Here is a 17,618-nt window from a genome sequence, read left to right on the forward strand (position 1 = left end):
GTGACGGTAGGCATAGGTAGTATGACGGCAGCTTGATGTATTAGTGATGGTAGTCCAAGGTAGTACTTGCTGTATGAGTGACGGCAGCCAAGGTAGTACTTGCTGTATTAGTGACGGCAGTAGCCATAGGTAGTACTTACTGTATTAGTGACGGTAGCCATGGGTAGTACTTGATGTATTAGTGACGGTAGCCATAGGTAGTACTTGATGTATTAGTGACGGTAGCCATAGGTAGTACTTGCTGTATTAGTGACCGTAGCACAAGGTAGTACTTGCTGCATTAGTGACGGTAGCACAAGGTAGTACTTGCTGCATAAGTGACGGTAGCCGTAGGCGGTACATGCTGTATTAGTGACTGTATTAGTGACGGTAGCACAAGGTAGTACTTGCTGCATTAGTGACGGTAGCCATAAGGTAGTACTTGCTGTATTAGTGACGGTAGCACAAGGTAGTACTTGCTGTATTAGTGACGGTAACCATAGGTAGTACTTTGCTGTATTAGTGACGGTAGCCATAGGTAGTACTTGCTGTATTAGTGACGGTAGCCATAGGTGTACTTGCTGTATTAGTGACGGTAGGCATAGGGAAGTACTTGATGTATTAGTGACGGTAGCCATAGGTAGTACTTGCTGTATAAGTGACGGTAGCCATAGGTAGTACTTGCTGTATTAGTGACGGTAACCAAAGGTAGTACTTGCTGTATTAGTGACGGTAGCCATAGGTAGTACTTGATGTATTAGTGATGGTAGTCCAAGGCAGTACTTGCTGTATTAGTGACGGTAGCCCTAGGTTGTACTTGCTGTATTAGTGACGGTAGCCATACGTAGTACTTGCTGTATGAGTGACGGTAGCCATAGGTAGTACTTGATGCATTAGTGATGGTAGTCCAAGGCAGTACTTGCTGTATTAGTGACGGTAGCCCTAGGTTGTACTTGCTGTATTAGTGACGGTAGCCATACGCAGTACTTGCTGTATGAGTGACGGCAGCCATACGTAGTACTTACTGTATTAGTGACGGTAGCTATAGGTAGTACTTGCTGTATTAGTGACGGTAGCCATAGGTAGTACTTGATGTATTAGTGACGGTAGGCATAGGTAGTACTTGATGTATTAGTGACGGTAGCCATAGGTCGTACTTGCTGTATTAGTGACGGTAGCAGAAGGTAGTACTTGCTGCATTAGTGACGGTAGCCATAGGTAGTACTTGATGTATTAGTGACGGTAGTCCAAGGTAGTACTTGCTGCATTAGTGACGGTAGCACAAGGTAGTACTTGCTGCATTAGTGACGGTAGCACAAGGTAGTACTTGCTGCATAAGTGACGGTAGCCGTAGGCGGTACATGCTGTATTAGTGACGGTAGCACAAGGTAGTACTTGCTGCATTAGTGACGGTAGCACAAGGTAGTACTTGCTGTATTAGTGACGGTAGCACAAGGTAGTACTTGCTGTATTAGTGACGGTAACCATAGGTAGTACTTGCTGTATTAGTGACGGTAGCCATAGGTAGTACTTGCTGTATTCGTGACGGTAGCCATATGTAGTACTTGATGTATTAGTGATGGTAGTCCAATGTAGTACTTGCTGTATAAGTGACGGTAGCCATAGGTAGTATTTGCTGTATCAGTGACGGTAACCAAAGGTAGTGCTTCCTGCATTAGTGACGGTAGCCGTAAGTAGAACTAGCTGTATTAGTGACGGTAGACCTAGGTAGTACTTGATGTATTAGTGACGGTAGGCCTAGGTAGTACTTGCTGTATTAGTGACGGTAACCATAGGTAGTACTTGCTGTATTAGTGACGGTAGCAATAGGTAGTACTTGATGTATTAGTGATGGTAGTCCAAGGCAGTACTTGCTGTATTAGTGACGGTAGCTCTAGGTTGTACTTGCTGTATTAGTGACGGTAGCCATACGTAGTACTCGCTGTATGAGTGACGGTAGCCATAGGTAGTACTTGATGTATTAGTGATGGTAGTCCAAGGCAGTACTTGCTGTATTAGTGACGGTAGCCCTAGGTTGTACTTGCTGTATTAGTGACGGTAGCCATACGCAGTACTTGCTGTATAAGTGACGGCAGCCATACGTAGTACTTACTGTATTAGTGACGGTAGCTATAGGTAGTACTTGCTGTATTAGTGACGGTAGCCATAGGTTGTACTTGATGTATTAGTGACGGTAGCCATAGGTAGTACTTGATGTATTAGTGACGGTAGCCATAGGTCGTACTTGCTGTATTAGTGACGGTAGCAGAAGGTAGTACTTGCTGCATTAGTGACGGTAGCCATAGGTAGTACTTGATGTATTAGTGACGGTAGTCCAAGGTAGTACTTGCTGCATTAGTGACGGTAGCACAAGGTAGTACTTGCTGCATTAGTGACGGTAGCACAAGGTAGTACTTGCTGCATAAGTGACGGTAGCCGTAGGCGGTACATGCTGTATTAGTGACGGTAGCACAAGGTAGTACTTGCTGCATTAGTGACGGTAGCACAAGGTAGTACTTGCTGTATTAGTGACGGTAGCACAAGGTAGTACTTGCTGTATAAGTGACGGTAACCATAGGTAGTACTTGCTGTATTAGTGACGGTAGCCATAGGTAGTACTTGCTGTATTCGTGACGGTAGCCATATGTAGTACTTGATGTATTAGTGATGGTAGTCCAATGTAGTACTTGCTGTATAAGTGACGGTAGCCATAGGTAGTATTTGCTGTATCAGTGACGGTAACCAAAGGTAGTGCTTCCTGCATTAGTGACGGTAGCCGTAAGTAGAACTAGCTGTATTAGTGACGGTAGACCTAGGTAGTACTTGATGTATTAGTGACGGTAGGCCTAGGTAGTACTTGCTGTATTAGTGACGGTAACCATAGGTAGTACTTGCTGTATTAGTGACGGTAGCCATAGGTAGTACTTGATGTATTAGTGATGGTAGTCCAAGGCAGTACTTGCTGTATTAGTGACGGTAGCCCTAGGTTGTACTAGCTGTATTAGTGACGGTAGCCATACGTAGTACTTGCTGTATGAGTGACGGCAGCCATACGTAGTACTTACTGTATTAGTGACGGTAGCTATAGGTAGTACTTGCTGTATTAGTGACGGTAGCCATAGGTAGTACTTGATGTATTAGTGACGGTAGGCATAGGTAGTACTTGATGTATTAGTGACGGTAGCCATAGGTCGTACTTGGTGTATTAGTGACGGTAGCAGAAGGTAGTACTTGCTGCATTAGTGACGGTAGCCATAGGTAGTACTTGATGTATTAGTGACGGTAGTCCAAGGTAGTACTTGCTGCATTAGTGACGGTAGCACAAGGTAGTACTTGCTGCATTAGTGACGGTAGCACAAGGTAGTACTTGCTGCATAAGTGACGGTAGCCGTAGGCGGTACATGCTGTATTAGTGACGGTAGCACAAGGTAGTACTTGCTGCATTAGTGACGGTAGCACAAGGTAGTACTTGCTGTATTAGTGACGGTAGCACAAGGTAGTACTTGCTGTATAAGTGACGGTAACCATAGGTAGTACTTGCTCTATTAGTGACGGTAGCCATAGGTAGTACTTGCTGTATTCGTAACGGTAGCCATATGTAGTACTTGATGTATTAGTGATGGTAGTCCAATGTAGTACTTGCTGTATAAGTGACGGTAGCCATAGGTAGTATTTGCTGTATCAGTGACGGTAACCAAAGGTAGTGCTTCCTGCATTAGTGACGGTAGCCGTAAGTAGAACTAGCTGTATTAGTGACGGTAGACCTAGGTAGTACTTGATGTATTAGTGACGGTAGGCCTAGGTAGTACTTGCTGTATTAGTGACGGTAACCATAGGTAGTACTTGCTGTATTAGTGACGGTAGCCATAGGTAGTACTTGATGTATTAGTGATGGTAGTCCAAGGCAGTACTTGCTGTATTAGTGACGGTAGCCCTAGGTTGTACTTGCTGTATTAGTGACGGTAGCCATGCGTAGTACTTGCTGTATGAGTGACGGCAGCCATACGTAGTACTTACTGTATTAGTGACGGTAGCTATAGGTAGTACTTGCTGTATTAGTGACGGTAGCCATAGGTAGTACTTGATGTATTAATGACGGTAGGCATAGGTAGTACTTGATGTATTAGTGACGGTAGCCATAGGTCGTACTTGCTGTATTAGTGACGGTAGCAGAAGGTAGTACTTGCTGTATTAGTGACGGTAGCCATAGGTAGTACTTGATGTATTAGTGACGGTAGTCCAAGGTAGTACTTGCTGCATTAGTGACGGTAGCACAAGGTAGTACTTGCTGCATTAGTGACGGTAGCACAAGGTAGTACTTGCTGTATTAGTGACGGTAACCATAGGTAGTACTTGCTCTATTAGTGACGGTAGCACAAGGTTGTACTTGCTGTATTAGTGACGGTAGCCATAGGTAGTACTTGCTGTATTAGTGACGGTAACCATAGGTAGTACTTGCTCTATTAGTGACGGTAGCACAAGGTTGTACTTGCTGTATTAGTGACGGTAGCCATAGGTAGTACTTGCTGTATTAGTGACGGTAGCCATAGGTAGTACTTGATGTATTAGTGACGATAACCCAAGGTAGTACTTGATGTATTAGTGACGGTAAACCCAGGGTAGTGCTTTCTGTATTAGTGACGATAGTCCAAGGTAGTACTTGCTGTAATAGTGACGGTAGTCCAAGGTAGTACCTGTTGTATTAGTGACGGTAGTCCAAGGTAGTACTTGATGTATTAGTGGCGGTAGTCCAAGGTAGTACTTGCTGTATTAGTGACGGTAGCCCTAGGCAGTACTTGCTATATTTGTGACGTTAACCCAAGTTAGTACTTGCTGTATAAGTGACGGTAGTCCAAGGTAGTACTAGATGTATTAGTGACGGTAGTCCAAGGTAGTACTTGATGTATTAAGTGACGGTAACCCTAGGTAGTACTTGCTGTATTAGTGATGGTAACCCAAAGTAGTACTTGCTGTATTTGTGATGGTAACCATAGCTAGTACTTGGGTCCCCTGACATATCAGTTGCATACCGGACAGTGTCTACATGCTCCTTAAACATTTGTATGTACACTTCATCCAGTAACGAGATCCAAAGATCTTGTTCAGTTGTTTCACAAAGCAGGACATACTTTAGGTTACAAGCAGGTCATGCAACTTGACACATCCTTGACAGAGTCAAAGTTGAAAACAATGAATCACATCACTGGTTCTGTGATACCACTAAACCTCATAACCCGTGAAGGTCCAGGTTAGAATGAACCTTCAGTTACCCATGCTTGTCGTAAGAGGCGACTGGCGGGATCGGGTGGTCAGGCCCGCTGGCTTGGTTGACACATGTCATCGGTTCCCATTTGCGCAGATAGATGCTCATGTTGTTGATGACTGGATTGTCTGGTCCAGACTCGATTATTTACAGATCGCCGCCATATAGCCGGAATATTGCTGAGTGTGGCGTAGAACTAAACTCACTCACTCACTCACTAAACCTCATACAAAACATATTTGTTTCCTTCACAGCAGACAATATTGATATCCTGGATGAAAGCTTGGATGGAAAATAACTTCCATGCAACACAAGTCGCAGGATGGCAGCCCCCGGTGTGTTTTTGTCACACTGAAACTATCAAAACTTTAGGTATTCCAGATGCCACGTCAAAAGTCAGTTCAGCTAACATGCCTGCTTCTCCTGGCACACTTTTCATTTCTTAAAGCTGACAACATCTGGTTGTTGACAGGAACCGCTCAGAAAAGAAAGTACATTCAAGTTGGTAAAGTTTACGAAAACTGCCAGCATATTCTGTTGCATCGTTGTTGCCATTTCATGAACTAACGGGCTGTGATTCCTCATCCTACCTCTGTGGTCATACCAAGAGATCAGCCTTGAAGGGCTTTCTCAACAATCATCATCTTCTAAAGGATTTGGGTGCTGAAAACCGGATCCAAGACAAGATCAGATCCGCTGAAGATTTTGTGTACGTACAGTGCGTAGGATTTTGTTTGAGAAACCATCCAAACCGGGGATCAGTAATGCTCTGTCTGCCCACAGCAGTATGCAGACGACACAAAGCTGAACAAGGATTTCTCTCCCAAAGCTAGGAATGCTCACGATGCAGTTTCACAGGTAGCTAGCTGCTGTGAGGATATAGAAGCTTGGATGTTTCAGAACAAGCTGAAGCTAAATGAGTCATAGAGTGAATGTCTTCTCGTTGGTTCGCAGCATAAGAATCCGCGAATTCCACTTTGGAGACAGTCGTGTTCCTTTGTCGTTTGAGGTCAAGAATCATGGGGTCACTCTCGACTAGGATGTTTTGCTTAACTCATATGTCAACAATCTAACAAAACCCGCTTTCTTGTCCTCAGGAATATTGGTAAACTTCGCAAGTGCCTGACAAATAGAACTCTACTGCCACATTGGTCCTGTCGCTAATTACCATTGTAATTCCCTACTGTCTGGAGCAACTAATTAAACAGCAGCTTAACAAACTACAACAAGTTAAAAATACTGCAGCAAGGATTGTTACACTGACTAGGAAATCAGAGCACATCACTCCTGTTTACCACAGCCTTCACTCGCTCCCTGCGGAACACTGTATCAGCTACAAGCTCCTTTGTCTTGTCTTCCAGTCTCCGGAGGCCTGGTGATGAGGAAAGCTGTTTCAATAACAGTTCTAATGTGTTCATTGATGAAATGTCATTGATCAAAGTCAAGTCACAAAGATGCTTATTCAATAAATCGTTGAATATTATGAGATGTTGAATTCAAACTTGTTTGTGGTTGTTTTGACCAAATTATTAAGCATAACATGAGATATTAGAATTCTTATGTATATGAGAATCAAGTGTGAGTAACGCTATTGTTATGCCGTGGGTATGTTTCGGCTGATATATTGTGTTGAGAATTGTTTGTTAAAAGTTTGATTGATTATCCGTATTGTTTCCATCCGAAATGATTAAAACTGTTCATGAAACATATGTAGTTGTGTATTGGTATAACTTTGAATGCTATTTGTTTCCTCACAGTCTCAATGGTAACAATGACGGAATCAGCTATTTTTGCGGCCATTCGTTTTTCAAGTTTGAGGTTCATAATCAATTTTTTCAGTTGACATTCTATTTTATCGTGATCAGCACCCTTTAAATGTCTACAAAGGTCAGGTTTCAAAGAATTTAGAAAATAGATATACAGTCACAAGTGACGACATACCGTGCACACCTACCACTACTTGCGGCGACTATGGTGGCCATTTTGTTTTTCAAATTTGAGGGTCCAATCAACATTTTTCAGCTTGGAATCCTATTTATTCATGATCAACATTCCTTAAATGTCATAAAAAGTCAGAATTCCAAATTTAAGAAATAGAGATACAATCACAGGCGAAAATACTGTAAACACCTACCACTATTTTAGGTGATTTTGGTGGCCATTTTGATTTTAAATTTTGAGGGTTAAAAACACCAGTATGTGTAGCTACACCCACGTGCATGGTGCTAGGTATTAAGGGGACAAGGCGTATGTCAGTAGACTATACCAGTACGTGAAGCTACACACACGTGCATGTTGCTAGGTATTTAGGGGACAAGACTGGTATATCAGTAGACTATATCAGTACGTGTAGCCAGCGTGCGAAATAGCCACTGGCCTGCTAGCCCGCGGCTAGTAAAATATCAGTCGGGCCAGTAAATATCCACAGTAACTGGCCCGACTGGCTAGTGAATTTTCATGGGGTATTTTTTTAAAATATATAACTCTTTCCGACTTGTTAAGTTATGATACACTTTTAAATCTTGTAACATTATTGGCTACTAAATGACGATATTTTACCTTTTTGTAATCTTTTGCTTAGTTTCTATATTCAAATTATGTGATTGTAATCAAGTTAGGATGAATTTTTGATCGTACGATATTGCTCTTTATAACCCATTTATGCCTATTGTCCCTTTTAGGGGACGGGTACTTGAAAAAGGTACCTCTCTGATTGTTCAAGATAGAGACTTGCAGTATAGAAGTGAATGAGGCTGAGTAAATTGTTTGGTGGTTGAACCATTCACATTACTTGTAAAGTCACGTCCCTGTAAGCATGGTGACCTCCAGTGGCAAGGCCGCTCCCCTGCCAATTCGGCGAAGTGTGAGGTCATGACTTTTTTTCTTGGTCCCAATTTTAACTATGTAAGTTCATCAGAATGTGTTTAACTATTTCGTTATTCAAACAGAACATAAAATTAAAATCGTTTGCATTTTTTCCATACTCAATTCTTTTTGTCCCAAAAATGGGACAATATGCAGATTAGAGTACTTATTTCAGTTAATTGGTTAGGATCTGTATGATCAACTTCCCAAACCATGTTTCGTCATGGGCGATCTGAACGGACACAACCAGCTTTTGGTAAGTATCCATACTAACAATAAAGGTAAAATCCTTGAGGACTTTTTTTCAGAGGATAACTTTTGTAAATGTAATGATGAATCAAACACTGATCTACATCCAGCAACTGGAACATATTCTGCCCTCGATCTGGCACTCCTCGATACAACCTTGTATAATGAATTTAAATGGCTGGGCCATGATGACCTATGTGGGAGTGATCACTTCCCCACCATTCTTTAAACTCTCAACCCAGGTGATGATCCTCCTTTATCAAGAAGGAAGTTCACCAAGGCTGACTGGTTATTATATAAGACTCTATGTATTGAACACTTGAAACATGACCTTTTCGGACATACTTAACAATATTTCTGACAAAACAATTCCACAGTCCTCTGCAACTCCACATATTCGTAAACCTTGGTTCAATAATGAATGCAAACAGGCCAAAAAGTGTAAGAAGAAAGCCTGAAAGTATTTTCGACGACATCCTATCTTGCATAACTTGAATAAAGTTAAAATGCCAAGGCTCGACGCGCATTTAAACAGAATAAGGGTCACTCTAGGAGAAATTATGTGTCCAAAATATATTTACGTACACCGATTTCAAAGGTGTGGAAATGGTACAAAGAATAAAAGACAAAGGCTTAAAATTCACCCTTCACCATTTGAAGTACGGTGATAATATATTAACTGATATTGCCAACAAAACTTGGTGACACTCTCGCCAAGCATTCGGCTTCATCCAATTATGTCCCTGAGTTTCAGAAACATCAGAAACAACAGGTAGTTCACATCTTCTAAAAATTATTGTAAGTCAAAATTACTCTTTAATCAAGCAAATTACATCTATCATTATATTTTTCCCAATATAATATTTACCATGACTACCAAGACATTCCTAATCAAGGCCCTTCACTTTCTCCACGAAGGATGCATACACTGGTGCTGCCATTTTATCGCGCGTGTAATTGCACCTACCCAACACTGGGAAAAAACCTGTACCCATCTGTGCATATCGTCCCTTGTTTAGGGCGCACTTTTGCAGTGTTAAGAAAGTACGGGAAAAGATATTTACTGGTAAAATGAAACCCCATTCCTTTTATTGCTTGCCAAAAGAAACTGGCTCACAAAATTTGATGAAAATCTAAGACCCTCTGCATATATAGATAATATAAACAGAGGAAATGCGGAGATATCTGACACTGATTTTCATGAACTGTTGAGCCAAGGAATATACAGCGTCAAGGCCAGAGAATAACCAGTCTCGATAATCTCCCGGCGTAAACGGCTAAACAGGGGTGAAACTGTCTATGAATGACTGAAGATCAGTGTTGAAACCACTGTTCGCGATGATAAGCTAAGGATACTTGCTCAACCGGTGCGTGTGTTGAAAGTGTCGCTCCCATACTTGACTTTCATTAAATTACTATCATCATGTTGTTGAGCCGATTCCAAGAAATGTGTTGATTGGACGAGTTCTTTGCTAACATAACCAACCATACGTATTAACGATATGTCATTTTACTGTCATAACGTTCCAACTTTGTCCAGTCGAGATGAAACGTTTTCAGTTTAGAAGCTGGAGTTGTCGGCATTTCGTCAGGTCTGTTTGGGGGTCTGTCTTTCTTAGTCACCATTGCTTCCTTTATTTCTTGCAAAACAGTTTCCAACTTGGTATTTTATCGGGGAAAAATTGCCACCCCCACGACAGGCTTGTTGTATTCTGTAGGAATGATATTTGAATATACGGCATCAAGGCCAGGGAACAATCATCTCTACCATCTCCTGGCGTAAACGACTAAACAGAGGTCACACTGGCTATGAATGACTGAAGATCAGTGCTGACACCACTTTTCGCGATGGTAAGGATACTTGCTCAACCGATGCGTGTGTTAAAAGTGTCGTTTTCATGTGCCCCTCCATACAGACTTGTGAGTCATATCCTTTGCCATACTAAAGCAATATGTGACAAACAGTTTCCAAGTATACATTTGGAAGATCACGTGTGTACACTGTCAATGTGACAAGAACTAAAGGGCACATATACCAAGTTACATACACCTGGGACTCTTTGTTCTGTTACCTTCAGATTCCCTACTTATATTATTTATGCTAACCAGGGCCCCATTTCACAAAGCGATCGTCGCGCTAATGTTATCGAACTCCCATACTCTATTATTATATAGACTTACGACAGTCGTAGCACTCTCATCGGTTTGTGAAACGGGCCCCAGGCCCGTAGGAGCGCCCATTTGGTGTTATACTATTAAAATGCAGCAACATTCAAGTCTTCAGCAAATCTTCAAAATTTTTATGGCAAACCACTTTAAGAATGTTTCCAAATTCGAAGCATTGACTACAAATATACTCTCCCCAAAAAGAAACAGATAAGTGATATTAATGTGACGTTTCAAATATTTTTCAAAAATATAATTGTTTGATTGTTATAATTTTACCATTGTAATGTCGGTTTTTGTGTAGATGGAGAGAGGGCGTCATTAAGTTGGATAACCTTACCAATATCAAAGTTTCTATGAAACTTTTCATTATAGATTTGTAATATGCTCTGGAATTAAGCTGGATAACTTGTGCCCATCTTTTTTCTCAATGAATAAAATATGTTAAATCAAAGAATGCACAGCGTAAAACTTCCGAAACTTTGAAAGTGTTTGAAAGTGTCAACTTGCATGAAAATGTCACGGAGAAAACGTAGTTCACAATATTCGCGTGTAGTTCTGAGGAATCGTGAGTGGGGACAAATAAGAAATAAAGGAAGTTTCCTCACATTATATTGCTGATTCGTTTTTCTGAAAATGTTATTACTACATTTGTCTACGGACCATCGTTGATACTGAATCTCCCCCCATGATAAACACTTGTCATAGACAACAAGATAGCTGCTTGCACGGTAGATGCCGTAGTTGTTGTGGACGTTGTAGCTCTGAGGAATCGTGAGTAGGGACGTTGCCTGTGTAATGCCGTTTTGCTTTTAGACGGTCATTGGCATTTATTAGCTGAATGAAAGGATATCGTTATACCGCAACTCAGGGCTTCCGAATCGCCCGACCTCAACCTTATTAGAAATGCATCAATCATTTTCTGGTGAAACGTCAGACAAATTAAGAAATAAAGGAATTTTCCTCTCATTTTATTGCTCATTTGTAATATCATTTTTATGTTTTTATGAAAATGTTATTACTTTTATCTAAAGAACATCTTTAATACTGAATCTGCCCCCATGTCGTAAACACTTGTCATAGGCAACAAGACGCAGATGCTGAAGTTGCGATGGTTAACGGGGATTGTAGGTACATCCCTGTTCTTGTGGCAGGCAACAGAATAGTTGCTTGCACGGTAGATGCTGTAGCCGTTGTGGATGTAGATGCTGAAGTTGTGGCTGCGGTTAACGGGAGTTGAAGGTACATCCCTGTTCTTGTGGCAGGTCCGGATACTCGTCAGGATGGACGCACACTCGCAATATGTTGTGATAGTAGGTAGCCTCGCCACACTGGAAGGTGATGGTGTCGTTGGCCGTGTTGAAACAGATGTTGAAACGGGAACAATCATTTGGTAGAGCACCCTCTTCACAGTCTGTTCAAAATATACATAATGACACCAACCTCATAACTTCAACATGTGGCATTACACGCACGCACGCACGCACATACATACATGTTTATAGATTAATCAAGTATGAATGAGTGAGTAATTTCTCCAGTTGTAGCAATATTCCAGCACAATGAGGAGGATGCGGAACGAGGAGTATCGAAGTAGGTGTTGCAAAATAGGCAGTACGACTGTAAGGTTCGAAGTGGTGTAATAGTAGCAGTAGTTATGTTGTTTCTATGTTATGACAACTGGTTCTGGAACCACAGGTAATAGTTGTGATATATGATATGTGTGGTCATGAACATAGTTGTGATATGTGTGGTCATGAACATAGTTGTGATATGTGTGGTCATGAACATAGTTGTGATATGTGTGGTCATGAACATAGTTGTGATATGTGTGGTCATGAACATAGTTGTGATATGTGTGGTCATGAATATAGCTGTGATATATGTGGTCATGAACATAGTTGTGATATGTGGTCATGAACATAGTTGTGATAATGTGTGTGGTCATGAATATAGCTGTGATATATGTGGTGAACATGAACATAGTTGAACATGGTATGTGTGGTCATGAACATAGTTGTGATATAGTGTGGTCATGAATATATAGCATAGTTGTGATATGTGTGGTCATAAACATAGTTGTGATATGTGGTCATGAACATGAACATAGTTGTGGTATGTGATGGTCATGAACATAGTTGTGATATATATGTGGTCATGAACATAGTTGTGATATGTGTGGTCATGAACATAGTGTGGTCATGACCATAGCTGTGATATGTGTGGTCATGAACATAGTGTGATATGTGGTCATGAACATAGGTGTGATATGTGTGGCCGTGAACATGGTTGTGATATGTGTGGTCATGAACATAGTTGTGATAAGTGTGGTCATGAATATAGCTGTGATATGTGTGGTCATGAACATAGTTGTGGTATGTGAGGTCATGAACATAGTTGTGATATGTGTGGTCATGAACATAGTTGTGATATGTGTGGTCATGAACATAGTTGTGATATGTGTGGTCATGAACATAGTTGTGATATCTGTGGTCATGAACATAGTTGTGATATAAAGATAGCAACAGGGAACCTACCATAATTAGAAAAACCGCGATTGTCGGTGCATTCCTCTGCATCACACATGCCAGAGTCGGGGTTGAACATGGTTTCTCCAGCACAGGCCATGGGCTCGTGATTGATGATGAAGTTGAAACACGAGAGGTAGTATTTACACCCCAAGCCTTCAGCCATAATGTTCCCTTCGCCATTTGGGAAGGCATTACATCGAGGGTCTGGTGGCACTGTAAACAAGCACGAGGGTCTGTATAAAATGTCACTGATAACTTACACTCATCTATGATTCACTCTAAAGAACAATGGTGTGCCTTTTGTAGTGGCTGTTGTTATGCTAGTTTTGATAGCAGTTAATAGTGTAACAATGTGGTAATTGTAAACGTTGTATAAGTGGATAGTGAGTTAGGGTCAGTGATGTGCTACATTTAAACTTGTGCTATGTTTAGACACTGGAGGGTACTACAGGGTACTACAGGGTACTACAGGGTACTACAGTCCAATGGGTTGTTGGAAAATCTTCTTGAGTGTTTTTCTTGTGTTTATGAGGGGAGGTGGTTATTGCCTGTCATGTCGTTTAGATTTACGCCGTACTCAGCAATATTCCAGGTTGATGGCGGTGGTCTGTAAATAATCGTGTCTGGACCAGATAATCCAGTCATCAACAACATGAACATCGATCTGCCCAATTGGAGAACCGATGACATGTTTGAACCAAGTCAGCAGGCCTGACCACCCGATCCCGTTAGTCGCCTCATACGACAAGCATCGGTTACTGAAGATCAATTCTAACCCGAATCTTCACGGGTAGACGTGAAAAGAAGATCAGCATTCAGTTTGATGATCATTACACCCTGTGAGGTCACTGTCTGTATTGACATAGCCACTGCTCTCGTATCATATTACTTGTGAATGTGTACTGCCACTTTTGTTTGTTGTACTGGTTTGTAGTGAACTAGTTCTCGTAATTAGATTCCCCGTTAAGTTTTCTAGTTTCAACTTGGGGAGCAACACCTGACACTTCAAATAAGCATTGGGACTGACTTTAAGGAACCATTCTTAATGACTCTAACGAAGCGGGGCGGTGTGGTAGCCTAATGGTTAAAGCGTTGGCTCGTCACGCCGAAGACCCGGGTTCGAATCCCCACATGGGTACAATGTGTGAAGCCCAGTTCTGGTGTCCCCCGCCGTGATATTGCTGGAATATTGCTAAAAGCGGCGTAAAACCAAACTCAGTCAGTCTAACGAATATCTAGGAAATACTTTAAAGGACCATACTTAATGACTCTAACGAACATTTAGGACTAATATAGGTGAATGTGCAGAACCATTTTGCCTTTCTCCACTGAGCAGAAACAATTTGATTGACTTTAGTGAGTGAGTGAGTAAGTTGGGTGTTATGCCGCGCATATCAATACTCCTGTGACATCATGGCAGGGGAACACCAGAAATTGGCTTCACACATTGTACCCAATTGGGAAATCGAACCCGGGTCTTCGGCGTGACAAGCGAAAGCTTTAACCACAAGCTACCCCACCGCCCCAGATTGGCTTTGAAGGCTGACTCTACAGATCTGTTGTCTCTGTTAATTCAAAGATGTTTCAATGTCGCAGTATCGGTAATTGATAATGATAGTGAACATAATATCATGCATCTTCCATTGATTTCCTTCTAGTTTTAACTCACTCAAAGTATTCTGTTAACCATAACAGTTTAATTTTACTTTACCTATATTGAAGTAATTTGAACAATGATAGTCAGGTTTTACCTACGTTGAAGCATAATTTCTACAAAGAAAGTTACGTTTTACTTACCTTGCAAAATAGTTTTAACCTTAATTCTTAACTGATAAGAACGTTTACTTGGAGTGAATACTTGACGCGAAAAAGAGGAAATGATGTTTTAAAACGTTAAGACAACGAGTCTGATACACACACGATAACATCTCTCTCTCTCCAGCCGATGATAAATGCCATCGGTGCAACGTTAAGGGAACCTCAACTGGCTAATTGAGAAAGTGTATATACCTGACAACAGGTGAAGGATCACCTACCTGTCTGTCCGTCAGTGACGACAAGTCCCAGAAGAGCAACACAGATTCCAGAGAGCTTCAACATATTGTACAAAACCCGGTGTCTGAAAAGAAGAGGGATCCGTGTCTGAAAACTCCGAAAGGAGAACTGCCGAAATGCAGAGAGACCCGTCTAATAAAGGGACAAGGGGAGTCTTGTGAAACTCTTTTTCTATGCGAATGTGACTTTTAAATATATTCAGTATCCTATACCGGTGTTTTAAGTTGTTTGATCTTGCCCCGTGTCGACGGCACGTAGCACAGGCTGTTTGACGAGCTGGGGGGAAGGTAGGAACGTATATGGTGGAATGTAATTTTGGGGGAAGGGACACAGAGAGGGAAAGACAGCAGAAATGAAAGAGGGGGAAGGGAGAGAAAAGGAGGGGTAGTATTGGAAACACTTCCAGACACCAGGAGGAGTCATGGAATGGGTCACGTGCTGACAACGATACAAGATGGTGATAGCAGACATTTTCAGATGTCAAAGGTTCGAAAAATGGTATGCGTAACAGGAACATCACTGCTGGACGCAACGTGATTTCACAGTCGCCTCAAATCGCCTCGACAGAGGAAATATAGAGAAATAGATGACACCTTGAAAATGACCAGCACGAACTTATTCTGCTCCGTTACTTGTGCTGTATGTAGAGGAGAGGGAAGACACAGACACGCACGCACACCTTCCGGATTCAACCAAGACACCGTACATTTCTGTATCTCCCCTTCTAGTGTTAAGGTTAATAGAGAGAAATATAGACCCAAATCTACCGCCTGGTACATGTACATACCTCCCTCCCTGCGACATCGCAAGGTACGACTCGTCGGATTTGTGACAGTATGCATCGCTGGACTGTACACATCGCGATACAAACATGCATTACAAGAGCACCTGTTACAACGTATGTGGTCGGTATCGTTATAACAGGTTTCAGCCATGGTGAGGCACAGTATTATCAACTGATCAATATCGATAGACTGCATATTTCTGAAATAACAGAACGCGTTTTGACAAAGTTTTGAAATACACAATAGTGAGTGAGTGATACATATTTATCTTACCTCATACAAACATGTTACTTGATCTTGATTTTCTAGTGGTGATTTTCTAATCTACCACATGATGAGTTGGAGTAATCTCCCTTGAATGTGCTTTTGAAGGTCGTCGATTAAACATCGTGTCTTTGGAAGTCAACGTGTCTTGTTGTTGGCCTGAAATCTAAATCCAGTGCACGTAACTGTTTTCAAATACACAATAGTGAGTGAGTATATTTTTACTCCGTTTTCAGCAATATTCCGGCGGGGGACACCAGAAAAGCCCTTCACATATTGTACCCATGTGGGGAATCGAACCCGGGTCTTTGGCGTGACGAGCGAACGCTTTAACCACTAGGCTATCTCCGCCGCCCCTCAAATACACAATATGTATGTTCATGACATTAACGTCGTTACCGTCTTGTTATTCAGGTGATAACAACCACAGGCACCTGTCACTGACACTGAAATACCAATCAGTCATACACGTTGTATACAGAATACAATCCTTGCATTCTTACCTGGGTCAATAGTAACAATCATTACTTTGGTACAAGTCGTAACATTCAACCAAGACAAGCCCGTCGAGGTGTGTGAAGAGATTACTTCAAATAGAATGCTTAACATTCATGTTGCTGATCCAATCAATATGCATGAATGCATGACCAGCTACGAATAACACACTCGTTATATGAAGGAAACGATTCATACATAAACTCGTGTATTTAGTGTATTAAATGTCTTTTACACTTTGACTACTGCAAGTAACTGTCATACTTACAACTGAGGTAGTCTTTGCTGTATTAGTGACGGTAGCTCAAGGTAGTACTTGCTGTATTAGTGACGGTAGCCTAAGGTAGTACTTGCGGTATTAGTGACGGTAGTCCAAGGTAGTACTTGCGGTATTAGTGACGGCAGCCCAAGGTAGTACTTGCGGTATTAGTAACGGTAGTCCAAGGTAGTACTTGTTGTATTAGTGACGGCAGCCCAAGGTAGTACTTGCTGTATTAGTGACGGTAGTCCAAGGTAGTACTTGTTGTATTAGTGACGGCAGCCCAAGGTAGTACTTGCGGTATTAGTGACGGTAGTCCAAGGTAGTACTTGCGGTATTAGTGACGGTAGTCCAAGGTAGTACTTGTTGTATTAGTGACGGCAGCCCAAGGTAGTACTTGCGGTATTAGTGACGGTAGTCCAAGGTAGTACTTCCGGAATTAGTGACGGTAGCTCCGGGTAGTACTTGCGGTATTAGTGACGGCAGCCTAAGGTAGTACTTGCTGTAGTAGTGACGGTAGCTCTAGGTAGTACTTGCTGTTGTAGTGAAGGTAGCCCAAGGTGTAGTTTTTGCTGTATTAGTGTTTATGTGTTTATTGATGAAATGTCATTGATCAAAGTCAAGTCATAAAGGCGCTTTTTCAATGAATCGTTGAATATTATGAGATGTTGAATTCAAACTTGTGTGTTGTTGTTTTGACCAAATTG

At 41.6% G+C, this 17,618-nt stretch overlaps 1 protein-coding gene across 1 annotated transcript; it reads right to left on the reverse strand.

Moving 5' to 3' along the window:
* Positions 1–6,513: 6,513 nt before the first annotated feature.
* Positions 6,514–15,153, reverse strand: LOC124259726. Its single transcript, XM_046693913.1, has 4 exons — positions 15,090–15,153; positions 13,060–13,266; positions 11,769–11,936; positions 6,514–6,614 (listed from the first exon to the last, which is right to left on the reverse strand). The coding sequence occupies exons 1-4, from the start codon at positions 15,151–15,153 to the stop codon at positions 6,514–6,516; spliced, it is 540 nt and encodes a 179-aa protein (XP_046549869.1).
* Between the last annotated feature and the right edge of the window lie 2,465 nt (positions 15,154–17,618).

The sequence above is a fragment of the Haliotis rubra genome, unplaced genomic scaffold (assembly GCF_003918875.1).
Source record: "Haliotis rubra isolate DU_JTF1 unplaced genomic scaffold, ASM391887v1 Scf734, whole genome shotgun sequence".
NCBI classification, from domain to species: domain Eukaryota; kingdom Metazoa; phylum Mollusca; class Gastropoda; order Lepetellida; family Haliotidae; genus Haliotis; species Haliotis rubra.